The sequence below is a fragment of the Astatotilapia calliptera genome, chromosome 7 (genome assembly GCF_900246225.1).
Source record: "Astatotilapia calliptera chromosome 7, fAstCal1.2, whole genome shotgun sequence".
Taxonomy (NCBI): domain Eukaryota; kingdom Metazoa; phylum Chordata; class Actinopteri; order Cichliformes; family Cichlidae; genus Astatotilapia; species Astatotilapia calliptera.
In genome coordinates, this window is record NC_039308.1 from 32,476,776 (window position 1) to 32,490,777 (window position 14,002).

The 14,002-nt window shown below is 39.2% G+C and overlaps 1 protein-coding gene across 6 annotated transcripts in view; it reads right to left on the minus strand.

Annotated features, from left to right (window-relative positions):
• Positions 1-14,002, minus strand: part of whrna (whirlin a) — a 207,919-nt gene that overhangs the window by 118,683 nt on the left and 75,234 nt on the right. For 4 of the 6 annotated variants that reach the window (XM_026174381.1, XM_026174382.1, XM_026174387.1 and 1 more), the window contains exon 2: positions 477-695. In XM_026174381.1, the coding sequence (XP_026030166.1) occupies positions 477-695 (219 nt within the window). Of the gene's footprint in view, positions 1-476; positions 696-1,748; positions 2,201-14,002 lie in introns of those variants that run through there. The other 2 variants (XM_026174386.1, XM_026174384.1) reach the window with 2 other exon arrangements.

Here is a 14,002-nt window from a genome sequence, read left to right on the forward strand (position 1 = left end):
ATCACAAAATTTAGCCTTAGCATACACCATTAATCTTTTGGGGGTGCATTCTTCTGCCCCTTAAAACATACTGGTCAATATAGAGCGTCTCTCTAGAAGTTCTGTGGATGTCTGTGTGCAAGACAGGTGCAGAACACTGACAGGTTATCAGTTAACTGTCCATTTCATTTAAAGTTTCTCATTGGGAGTTATGTTGGTGAACTGCTTGTCAAAGCAAACGATTCTTGCTGTTGTTTCCGCATACTGTCCAAAACCTAATAAAAAGATATAGTAAATGACAGTTGGCTTCTTTCTGACCAATGCTGAAACTAAAAATGTTTTGGAGGCTTCTTTGCTCCAATCAGTGCACATAGTGTAGTGTAATAGTAAACATAGCAAATACAGGCTGTTAAAAGTACAGGAAGGAACTAATTTTATGTTTTTTTAAAAGGCATTTTTGGTCCTCTAGTTTAATGGTTTGCATGTAAGGTCTCTACCTTCTTCTCATCCCCTTCCTGCAGTAGCTGCATGTTGCTTCGGCGCTGACTGTCAGTTCTTCTCAGAGTGGCGCTGCGATGCTCAGGCAGGTCAGGAGGAGGAGACACGCTTCGGCCCTGAGGGTCAACCCAGGTATAAACGTGGTTGGTGACATAGCCGCCTGGAATGCGACCGACTGAACGCACTGAGAGGCAAAGCTTTTTACTTCCCTTGAGCACCTGAGGAGAAGAAAAGAGAGCGGAGGAGAATAAATTGAGGCCAAATAAAAATTAAAAATAAAAATTTGCTTTTCAGTATGTGCTTGAGTTGAAGGAGCAAAGTATACTCGCATATCTACACTTGAGTCAATTTAATTTGATTTGACAAAGCCAAAACATACTCCCACACATAAACATCCATGGTTATAAAATCAGTGTGAGGGCTTAGAAGAAGATATTGAAGTGAGAGACAACACACACAAAAAAAATCAAGCTGAAACGAATGTTTGGTCGAAAATTAAAGATTGCAGAGAGAAATGGCCAATATTTGGAAGGCTTTTCTAATATCCAAAAACCCCAAATGACCAAACAGCACCACCACCCACCCACACAAACAACAACACTTCTAACACATTTCTACAGAAAATTGCTGTTGGCTGTGCCTCATTGCCTTCTGATAGCTTGCCATATGTGCAATCCCTCTGCAGATCGATGTATTCCCATGTGCCTCGTGGTCTGGAGGAATCAAGCTGAATAGGGTTGAATCTCTTAATGATCAAAAAAATCCTTGTGTACCACCAACACAAAAGGACTCTCGACTTTCATTTCATACTAACGAAACACACACTGTTGATTTTTAAAACAGATACTGCAACAATCTCAAGATTTGTGAAATACTGGCTCACTATAGAGCTAGAGTCCAAGACTGTCACAACAAAGACCACACCACAGCGTGGTAAAAGACTTCCCAAAGTTCCTCTTTGTCAGGAATCCAATTTAATTTGTTACACAGTGTCCCTCCATTCTCTTCTTTAGTGAGCTACAATTAAGCTACCCCTCCCATCAATCTTTGTTCATTTGTCTTCTTGCTACAGTTCTCGCAAGGAACTACTAAATGCTTCTGTTGAAATGCCTATTAACATATGCTCAGAGCAACAACTAAAATCATTACTTGTCAGAGTGCTGTGGATTGCAGCGGAGGCCCATCTCTTTGAGCACAACAACCCGACTGAATCAATTTCACAATTTTGATTTGTGCCGAGAGATAATAACTTCAATTCTGAGGCAACAAACCCCTGTCAGCAGTGAAGATGCCTGATTGTATTGCCATGCCTTTGAGCACTCTCTCCCTCTTTCACCTCCTGCTCCCTTTCTGGGCGGCATCGATGCAGAACTGTAGATAAACATACATAGCAGATAAGTTGAGTAACACATGAGCAAAGAAGGAAGAAATGTGTGCATATAATATCCAAGAAAAACCACAAACTGCATGAAGTAGAAAGGGAAAACTGCATGTCTTCGTGATTAACTGCGCCAATTATGACTGTGGTAACGTCAAAAACAATCTCCTTGTTTTGAGCAATGCGTATTGTCACCAGAACATGAAATGTGTTGCATCCGTCTGAGCCAGAAGACATCACCAGAGGGTCCTGGGAATCAAAACATAATCATGATGGAAGGCTGATACTGAAAAAAGCAAATAAACTTCATTCATTGTTTAGTCAGCATTGGCATTCCCATTGCTGGGTCCATTAATAGTCTAACAGCACAAAACTAGTAAATTAATTTTTATTACCTACAAGCATGGTGAAATAAGTAAGAGTCACTATATATTACTCTAGAACTGGGACACAGCTATAATTACAACTATAGTTATTATAGAGGAGGACAGAAATTTGTATTGCATGGTGATTAAATCACTGCAGAACCTTTAAAAATCAATTCAGGCTTTGAATGTGCTGCACCATCTATAATCTAAAGCGGTTAATTATAGTTGCAAAAAATGTTTTTGAGATGAAGAGTTCTGCACTGATTGCTCATAAAATGTGGTCTGACTTTCATCTAAGTCACGATTACAAACAAACAACCTTTGACTAACATTACAACACGACAACAGCTGTACTTTTCAGGTCGTCATTAACACGTTGAATAATCGCACACAGAGATAGTTGAAGTGTGTGAAACTGTGATAATCAGTCAAATAAAGTTGGAGTCAGATGTTTCACTTAAGAAGATGGGACTGCAAGTATTAGATGTGCAGACAAAGTCTTGTTATTGACAGTTGGTTGATGAATGTGACCTTACAAACAGCTTTACATAGATGCATTGTGCTGGAAAATGATAGTATAACATTTCTTAAGATCTGGCTATTTAGTACTTTGCAATAACACAAATGGAAATTCGGCACACTCTCTTAGGATTGGGCATCTTCCAAGGATTGCACCAAGAGCAGAATGTGCAATCCTGAAATAGGAAAAAATGCACATGAAGGTAACAAGAAAATTAGAGATACAGTTAAAGTTCTGGCAACAATACAAAAGCCTATGTAGCCTTAGTACTGTGTGCCCACACCAAAACCTTATGCATACTGAAATATTACAGCCACACTAGGGCAAATAGCGGTTAGATACTGGCATGATCAAAATTATTGTGACTGTATGCAATGAACTTGCGATCTTGTTGTTTTGAAATGGTTGCTTTAAAGATGCGAACCATATCTCCAACCACTCGCAGTCAGCTGCAGTCTTTAAATCGACTTTAGCCCATTAAGACAGTGATAAAAATAGAAATGTCTGCTATCAGTTTGAGTCGATTAAACACCATCTGTTTGTAATATTATGGCAATTAACTGTGAGAAATCAGTGAAAATTGGGAGTCTGCTGCAATCTATTGCAGTTCTATTACCATCTAAGCACACACATGTTAAAAAGCAATTCACATTAACTACTCAGATTTAAAGTTTACCTCAAACCTTGTAGATTAGAAATAGAAATTCCTCCACAAACAAAGAAATACTTGCTTCAGGATGGCAACTTAACTGCAAAGTGACGCTCAGTAGCCTTGCTTGTTGTTAGGAACATAACCAGAAAGTTGGCAACAAGTTGAAACTAGATGCATAGACGGACTCAGACTAATTGCAATGTATCTGCAATCTTGGCAATTATAAATTAAACAGCAGGTATTGCACACTTCACATCTGATCAAGGCAGTTGATCATCACGACTACTTGTAATAGCAAAATTACCACCAACTGATGCTACTTTTCGTAGTTGTAAGGAGTCTGCTATCCTATTATATACTTTAGTGTGAATGAGCCATAAAGCATGGTGGTGGTATGAATACAGTTTAGGGCTTTTTTGCATTGGTTTGCTGCGTCAGTCTCATATGTAAGCAGCTATGAAACATCTGGCCCCCTGTAGATTCTCCTTTAGCACCAACAACCTACAAGATACAAAAATCAAGTGTTTACTTATCTATCCAGCCTGTAAGTGATGATTAAACTGCTTGTTGTTTGTTAATTTAGTCAGATTTTGTTTTACAATAGCTGACTTAGATGAAGATCCTGATTCCAAAGGCTTTAAAAACTTTTTGCTCTAACTGTGACACACTTTTGTGGCTTTTTTTGCAGTGATTGCTTGGTCCAGGGGTAGACTGGTTTCCTTTTCCAACCAGCATGCACACAGCCTCTCTTTGATTTATAGCTCCACGCAGGCGCTATCATTGTGTGTGCTGGTCTGAGAATCTTGACTGCATTTAGAGGAAATAGAGGGGGAAGGCAAATGAGCAGTGTTTAGACGCAATGAGAAGAGGGAGAGCAGGGCGTTAGGGTAACATGACACACAAGGAGAAAACGGGAAGATGGAGGGTAATGGAGGTAGCGGTGGGAGGGCAGCAGGTTTAACAGGGTCTCTCGTCCTGTGAATAAGAAGCAGCAGTAATCAACAAAGCAGCTGGGGTACACTGGTCCTAATGCCTCATCCCTGGATGAAAGTGCTGATAGTGACACCGGGCTGATGAAGCTCACCACTGCTTCCGAAGCAGAACAAAAACCATTAGGACAATAATGGAATATATAGTAGGGGATAATCAAAACGGCAACGGCAGGTGAACCGCTTTCATACAATGCCATACTCTCACGGGAGTCCAGGCAATCCATTTCATACGCAGAAGCTTACTGCACAAAGCCCGGCTGCAGAGACCAACCACTTCCATCTCTTAGAAATGCACGGTTCTATACTGCAGGAGGTTTGTGACAGGAAAATTACTGACTAAGAAATTACTTAGGAAGTCTGAGGAGTCAAACTATAAAGCCTGGTTATATCGTGGCTATTAAATGGTCCCTATGGTATTGTAAATAATTTTCAACTGGGATAGCTAAAGCTTCAAAAACACACTAAACACAAATCCTTTGATTATGTTCTATGCCTCTTATATGCCATAACTACAAGTTATGTAAATACTAGTTCCTCAATTAGATTTATAACGGTAAAATCTTTAAATACATTTAAATAAAAAATGATCGTTATGAGGTTGGAGCAACATCACCTTTACCTCTGCCCATTTGTGGTGCAGCAGCAGTTTTACAATATAGATCCACGCAGTGTTAAACCACACAATAAACGTGGGTGTAGTGAAGACTGGATATACTTCGGTTCCACAACTATTAGTTAAGACTTAAGAGTTATATTATCTGAACTTTATAATAATTGCTATAAGCCTTTATTAAAGCTCTGTTACAATATTTGGATGGGATTAAATCATTAGCAGCATTAGCTATATTCTAGACAGTTTCTCATGAGGTGCAAAATTATAGAGACAGAGAGAAAAAGAGTGAGAGTAATGTGTGCAAGCTGACAAGGAGACTAATATGAGCTAATGATATCTGACAGCAAGAAGAAGAAAGGTTATTCATTTAAATGGGCCTGTTTTGTTAGAAAAGAAGTTAGGAGGACAAAATAGGTTAATATCTATAGACTTATGTACCATCTATCCTCTGACCCAGTGGCTGCTGAAGTAGGCCCAGCTTGGCCACGACCCTGAATTAGGTAAACAGTTATACATGTGATGTCACCTGCTGGTCAAATAGGGTTTTGGTTTTTCTTTTGGTTTTTTTAGCATTTTGGCAGTTGTCTTGATTTTTGTGTGTTTTTGTTAAATAAATGTCAAAAGTGCATCTGACATTTTCCACATGTCACTTGCTAACAAAAGGTACGGTAGCTATGTCGTGCATCTTAAAGCATGCCTGTCACTAACTCTATCCCTGCAAACACAGTGGTCAGCACTTGGTACCCATTAAAAAGAATGCAGACCCAGAAGTACTTTTATATACAGTCTATGGTTCAGATAAGGCGAAGTAATATAATCCTTTAGTCTTCTGTTACATTTATTTATTTTTTTGTGCTGGCTGATGATTTGGCTCTAAGAGATTAAGCCAGTCAAAGCTCATTTTACCAAGTGACTTCACATGCTTGAGAAATTATCATGACTGTGTGACCCCCGTACACAGTCACGCACAGAGACACAAAACAAGCGGCTAACGCACAGATGTTCAAGTTCAACAAAGCACAGGTAAAGCGTCTTTCATCACTTTATTTACTGCTGTCACAAAACATTTGTCAGCAATAGGAAATTTTTTTTGTTTATCTTTACAAACGTTACACAAAGGTTTGTTCACTCACTTCCACACTACTACTATTAGCACAAATTATATTTAAGTACTTCATACACAGTGCTCCTGGGGACATGTCTGGGGACAAACATCTTTTTTCCCATTTCGTCATTGTGCTGGTCGATTTATTAATGTTTTATGTAAAAAAAAAAAAAAAAAAATCCTAATTCCAATCACAGTATCCTGCTCACAGGAGAAATCGAGCATATTCTGTAAGGAATCACGCAAATACAAACATAAAAGCCTGCATTCTTTTTATTTGTATAAGTGTATACATTTTAAGAAAGCAAAATTAGGGGTTATGCTTTCATTTTTAGGACCCTCTATAGGTTACGCCTCATGCGGTGATGGATTGCTTCCCACTCCTGGCATATATTTACAAGTGATATTGTCTTTCTGAAACCCTAATGAAGTGTTTAAGAGGTTTTTTGTTTGTTTGTTTGTTTTGTATTTTTTACTCTAGCTTATAGTAACAAATGAATGACAGCATTTAACTTGAAAGAGTTTCCATAATTCTCCCCGCAGCCCATAATATTCAGACTTCCTGTATGCTTGAGTTGTTGGAGCTGAAAGTCTTTTGGAGCATGATGATTTGATTGTCTTTGTTTTTGTTTCCGTCAGAGGCCTCAAAGAAAGCATAGAGTACTCTAATCTGTCAAGAGATATAAAAATGTTTCATGTGAAAGAACAGGTTTAGAACTGGATGATCATACCTGATATATTAACAGTATTTTTAAAAGGACATAGTTGTGTTATATACTTATAGATGTCCAACTGCAGAGACATGCAGTCCATGCTTTTTCCTTTTTTTAAAAACAAGCAAACACACCAACAAAAACAAATGCAAAGACGAGCCTATTCCTTAATTGTATAAATAGAACATCCCAGAAAACTGACACAGTCAAGTCCCACAAATACAAGCGTATTGTTACCCCTTGGCCCCAGAACTATTCCAAGACTGAAAGGCCTCTTGCAGCTGAAGCAGGGAAAGATCCAATTGATGTACACGAGAAACAAACTCTGAGACAGCTGATCCAACTTTGGTTTGACTTCTTCATAAAAGCAGACTGTTTTCTACACAGATTTACCAGTGAATGAACTCAAGGAAAGGTCTGTGAAGGTTCTCCGTCATCCAGGTCATCGTAGTCTAAGGAGGAAGGAAAGGGTTGTCAACAGTATTGTCTAAATTTTTACTATAGGAAAGTTTCTTGGACTTGAATATGAATAACAACATATGGGGAGTCACTGTTATGGAAACTGGCCACTTTCTGTGTCACTCGATGCTGGCAACATGGAAAGGTCATTGACCAAACAGACCGTACGTAAGAAAAATATGAGTAAATGTGAGTAAAATACATGTAACAGCTGTCCAATGCAATTTTAGAAAGGACTGGAGACCGTAGTGAATTGCCAAATAAGTGGATCCTCTCTTACTTTTTTGTATAGAAAATTGCTGCTGTGACAAAAGATGTCTAGGCTCAGTTTTGCTCCTGATTTACAAGAGCTTTTGGTAACAATATTAATAGTTTTATTTCCATATTTGGTTCCAAATTTAGAAGAAACTGACTGCTCGAATAAGGTCTCAGCAATTCTGCAATTCATGTCAAGCAAGGCTTTCCTTGTGACGAATACGATTTCAAAGTGAATTTTAAATGCAAACAGCAAGAACAATATTGATGTGTGGTAACTGGCAAGTTACCAGCTGCTAACAATAACTTCCATTACTCAGGGAGGACTGAGCTGTTCAAGAAAAAAGTGGCTTACAATCTAGATGGAAGAAGAGTGTGTAGTAAAAGCCCTGGGCGACCGTGGCTCAGGGGGTTGGGAATCACATCTGTAACCGGAAGGTCGCCGGTTCGATCCCTGGGCTCTCTGTCCTGGTCGTTGTGTCCTTGGGCAAGACACTTTACCCTACTTGCCTACTGGTGTTGGCCAGAGGGGCCGATGGCACGATATGGCAGCCTCGCTTCTGTCAGTCTGCCCCAGGGAAGCTGTGGCTACAACTGTAGCTTGCCTCCACCAGTGTGTGAATGTGAGAGTGAATGAATAGTGGTATTGTAAAGCGCTTTGGGTGCCTTGAAAAGCGCTATATAAATCCAATCCATTATTATTATAAAAGTTCCAAGTTATTGACTGAAAGAATGTTTTATTTTTATTTCAGCTTTTTGTAGCTGAAATAACCAAGACTGGATGACTGGAGAGATGTGAAATCCAATGTTCAGTGCCGGTCAAAAATAAGATTCTCAGTACAGATACTGGGGGATGCTGTTTGCTTTCCACTACCTGATGCAAGGTGTTTTGCCCAAACTGGGATTTTCTGGCTCTATTAACAATGTACAAAAGAAGTAAGTAAGTCCCAGGAGCACAAAATGAAAAGACAACAAACAACAAGGAGTGTAATTCTGCACCCACATTATCTTAGAAAGGCCTAGGAGATTAAAATGACTGATTACTCTTTGCTGGCACTGCTACATTGTGTGTTCATAATGTGTGTATGTGTTCAATTACAGCAGGCCTGGGGAACTCCAGAGAACAAGCGAGCTGCAACAAAAGTAGAACGTGCGTTTGTTTGATGGCTTGTTGGAAATCCGAGTGCGCCTGGGAGGAAAGCGGATCTGTCAGCGGTGTCAATGGATCATAGCTGTGCAGCGTTGGCACAATTTTCAAAGTTCGATCTATCAGCTGCATGCGTTTGTGCCTTTAGGAGAAAGGCGAAGCGTGTGAGTGTTGATGAAGTGCGTTATCCCGACGCTGAGCGGAAACAGAACGAACGCAGGAATCACACGAGCTCGTTTCCACATCAGTTGAGCTTGCATGTGTCACTCTGACAGGTAGGCCCACAAGGTGTCAGCTTCACAGCACTGGGTGCAGTCAGTATGCATTATGACAACAATATGTTTTTATGGTGGTGAGCTACAGTCAAATGGACAGTGAAGATTCAATACCCCATCCCTTGTCCAATAAAAATGGACGACTATGTACTAAAATGTTTTTAGTACCTTCAGTTTTCATCTCACATGATACTGTGTTATTTTCTGTTATTTAGCACACAATAACATTTCGCTGCTTAGATATTGTATCAGTCACACCTTGAATGGTAAATAGTAAATGTACTTACATTTATACAGCACTTTTTAAAGTCTTAATGACTACTCAGAACCACACATTTACATGCGCAAACACAGTCACACTGTGCTTTTATTGTATGCATACATCTTTATCTGTCACACAAACATGCACTCACACACCAGTGTATGCCTCACACCACCCATGTCCCAACTAGTGAACGTGGACCAAACCACTGTGAAGGAGTAGGATTGTCTCAATACTGAAAACTGCAAGCTTGATATTATACACAGAAAGATATTTGATAATGTTTGACATTTTTGATACCACATGGGCCAAGAATCACAAAAATTAAGAGGTAATATTATTATTATTTATATATCAATATGTATATAGAACAATACAACCTACCAAAAGATTATCTTAGGTAGTGTAAAAAAAAAAAAAAAAAGTAAATAAATAACAGCAATATTTTTAGGTTATTTGAGGTAATGCTGTGCTTTAACTGAATTGAAACCATATTACATTGCTGATCCAATAGAGTTGTCTCAGCTTCAATCTGGGGCTTTCAGGGAGGCACAACACTTTGTAGACACCGTGTAACGTTTTATTATTAGCATTGCCTCTAGCTGCTATCTTAATGATAACTTAACAGATGGCTACTGTGGCTATCGGATAATGATGCTTTTGGCTGCTCCTTCGAGTCTTGTTTAAACTTTCTGCATCCACAAGTCCACCAGGGTAGGCTTGGGTCTGAGTGACATGAATTTAATTAACAAAAGAGCAGCGGACAGCCATGTGCCCACCTGCTTTTTTGTAAGCACGTGGATTCGTCCACTGAGATTTAACATTGCAATGCACCAACTGTGTGCTCCAGGCAGTGGACTTCAAATAAGTCTAACAGGAATGCCTACTTGACCATACTGTCTCCAGCTGTCCCTGGTCTAGAGATTTATGTCACTGGGACCTAGAGGAATAAATGAATAATAAATAAATAAATAAATAATAAAGCTACTTTTGGCAATTCAGTTGCCACAAGGGGTGGCACTGCACACTTGATTTGGCAGAGTTTTACACCAAATGTAAAATTCTGATAAAACCTCACAAGGGATTTGTGTTTCTGGCTGGAACTCAACCAGCAGTCTTTCCTTTGCTAAGCAAAAATGTTAACCACTACAACATTGGAGACATTTGACACAGAAAGTATAATCCTGGTTTAATCAACTTTATTTCCCAAGGGATTTCCAGAGCAGATTGAGCTTCATGTTTGGTTTAGCTAAGATTTTACATTGGATTCTCTTCCTGAAGCACCATTCTCAATTCTGTGACTCCCTGAAGCTCAGTTTGTGTCCTTTAGATAGTTGCTAATAGCTAAAGGGAAAATGTTAACATGTGCATCAGCCAGGTTAACTTTTATGATAACTGTTTAATACTTCAGTGTTGGTGAAATGGGGGCTATACTGACCTCTCAAAAGTCCTCATAAAGACTTTTCAGTGTTGTGACATCAACTACTTCTGTAATATACAGCCATTTACTGTAAAATAACTCATCTGAATTATATGTGGCAGACTGTATAATGTTTTTGTCACAGGACTTACAGCCTTTACAGATATGCAGTGGGATAGCAAAACTGTTAGCTAAAAAGTACAGCTCATTTTTTCACCAATTTCTTTTTGAAAAATAGCTCTGAAAATGGATCAAATCTAACAACAAATTAAGTTGGTAATAAATTGAGCTGAAGCATGATCCAATAAATCCAAAGTAGAAACAGAATCCCTGTTTATCTAAAGATTGAGGATCTGAATAATCCAATATTTGGCTAGTTCCAGTCTTAGTATCTCACTGTCAAAAGGCCTTTAGTGAGACCTTTGGGTCATCTTTTATTAAACTGATGATCTTTCTTGCCATTTTAGTGATTTTAAAATGTGAGCGTAGTGGTGTGCTATGTGTATAAGCCGACACATGCACATTTGTTAGACATAGGGAAGCAGTTTAGGCTCCAAATGAAGTAAACACTTCAAGGATTAATGAGTAATTGACAGAGCTGCAAACACAGAGACTTAATGGAGCCAAGTCATCACTCACAGGGATTTGCCAGAGGAAAACATCTACAATGCATCTCTGCTACCCAAGCCATCTTTGTTAATCCTTCTATTCCCTAATCCATCTTGAACTGTGTTTTGTTTTCCCATTTTAATTTGAATAAATAGCTTCAGCTACCTGCATATGTACACACGTATGCGCACTTATCTCTGCAAGTTGCATACAAAATACAAAAACAGTCTGACACCAAGCATGCCGAAAAAAGACTCGGGAAGCAATCAGTAGTAACACTGTATCTGCTGACGATTTTCTCTGTGTTTCATTTAATCTTTTCTGCTGCTGAGCCCATCCTTTCATCACAATTCACAAGGATGTGAATTATTGTGCCTAGAACTCTACTCTGTGATTGATATCTCTACTTTAAGTTAAAAGTAGAAAAAGATTGATGCTAGCTTTATGCAAATGACAGGATGGATAAAAAAAAATTTTCTCTCAGTGTGGCAACAAAGAAAAATCTAATGTTAAAGACTGTTAACCAATTCATCTTATGCAAAGGGCAATCAAAAAGTTCTTCAACTTCAACCAAAAAAGAAAAACAAGAGTCCAAACCAAATTTAAATGTGTCTGCCATATCTGCTTGTGTTACTCAGTACTGCTTTCAGTCTGTTATGACCGCTTGATTGTAAGTGTTTCAGTTTCACAATGCATCTCAAACCTTCACAGAGAGCAAACCTGTTTAGGATCATCACTGGTGGCAAAAGCTGGGATTGCCTATGAGTAAGCGATGAAATGGCAGTCTTCACTGTGCAAGCCCAAAATCTGCATATCAGCTGAGGAGTGCAGCCAGAAGCATGATCATCAGAATTTTCTTGCATATCCACTGGTTGTACACCATGAATCTGAGCCCCAGGATCAGGCTGCCAATGAGAGTTCCACATCGCTCATCCCTTCGTCACTGATGGTCAGTCCAGTCTCCAGTTGCCAAGGAAACCCCCTTATTTAACATCCAGTCAGATGTCAATTAATGGCATCCTGTGCTCTCATTAGTAGTCACTATAATCGTTCACCTTCAAGTTGAGAGCAGTTTTAACTCTTTTGCATTGCCAGCAGTTATTTCACCAATCCTCACTTGAAGCCACTGAATGTCATCGGCTTTTGACGGCCTCTGGTCATTACATCACTGCTAGTTTATTCCTGTGTGGACAACTTATAAGATTTTGATGTGTCTAAGAGAGAATATAGTGGAGCAATCTGGAACAATTTTTGACCGCAGACTTCACACTCAGCCCTCCCGCATTCCCGAAATTCTTCAACTTCATAGTCTGCCCGAAAATGAAATTCAACTTGAAGCCCCACTATTATTATGAAGATGCAGTTTCACACCCACTGGTCCTGCTGCACATGGGCCATATGAAGCGGAGTGTCCTCGGTATAATGCATTTTTTGTCCTGATTTCATGAGTTAAATTACTGACGCTTTAGACCCACGGCATTTTCTCCAAAGTATGCACAATACACATTTGCGAGAACCATAAAAATGCAGTGGGAACATGCATGTTTTTAAGAAATTTCAAGCCCTCCTACCTGCAAACAGTGACACCAAAGACTAATAGGAGGATACATCTATGGCTAATAAGTTATAATTATGCAGTGATCAATATGGACACTGAAGTGCGTAAAATTGTACAAAGAGAACAAAGTGTCAAGGCGGCAAGTGTTACTATGGATTAATTTACCCCCCACTTGTTCCTTTAGACCACCTCATTAATCAAGCTCGTCTCCTATAGCTCCTCTCCTCCCTGCCATATCTCTTGTATTGAACCCCATATCTCTCAGTGGATGTTATATATGATGCTGCCTCCAGGACATAGATGCCCACCATCTTTCAATGAAATTTACTCACACAGACAGAGAGCAAGAAAAAGGGAGAGGGCAGATAATGAGACCAGCAAATGCCAATTCATTGCTCGCTCTCTGCTTCATTCATTCACAGCCCTATTGCGCTTCACTGCAAATGAGTATAAATTTTCTGTTTGTGTCAATTTAGAATGGCTGCATTTGTCATTGTTTTGTTGTGAAACAACACAATAGCGAGGGCACAGTGGTGCAGTTAGCACTATCACCTCATAAGCCTGCTGGTTAACTCCTTTCTATGAGGAGTTTGCAGGTTCTATCTGAGCCTCCAGATGCTCTCGTTTGTCTAAAGCATATTAGGTAAACTGGTGTTTCTAAACTGGCTGTAATATAGATGTGATCTCAGTATGATTTCAGAGCTATCGCCCTTTTCATTAAGCTCAGTCCGTCCTTTGTTCTAAATTGTGCAAAAAGCCTGTTTTGATTGTCCTGCAGGCGACTGCAGATGCTGAAAGCTCTGTTTCTACCGCAAAACAGAATCAATTAATGCACCTCAGCATTAAGACCTGAGATCTGCATGGACACATCGGAAAAGTGCCTCAGATATCAAATTGGATGGTTCTGAGTAATTATCACTGCTGCGGCACAGAGCCTTATGAAAGCATGTGCCAAGACAAACTGAGTTACTGCAGCTACATCAGTAAATTTAGAGATGGTAAAGAAGTGAAGATGCTTAGCATAGATTGAAAATGTAAATGAGACAAAATGCATTTCTTCATGAAGCATTTGAATGCCTGACGACATGACTAATTTTTTATATTTAGACTTCGGACTTAAGAGGAAATGATTAAATACTGTAAATTATCAGATTTTCTCATCTGAACTAACAGAAGATTAATATCATTGCCTCTGAGTA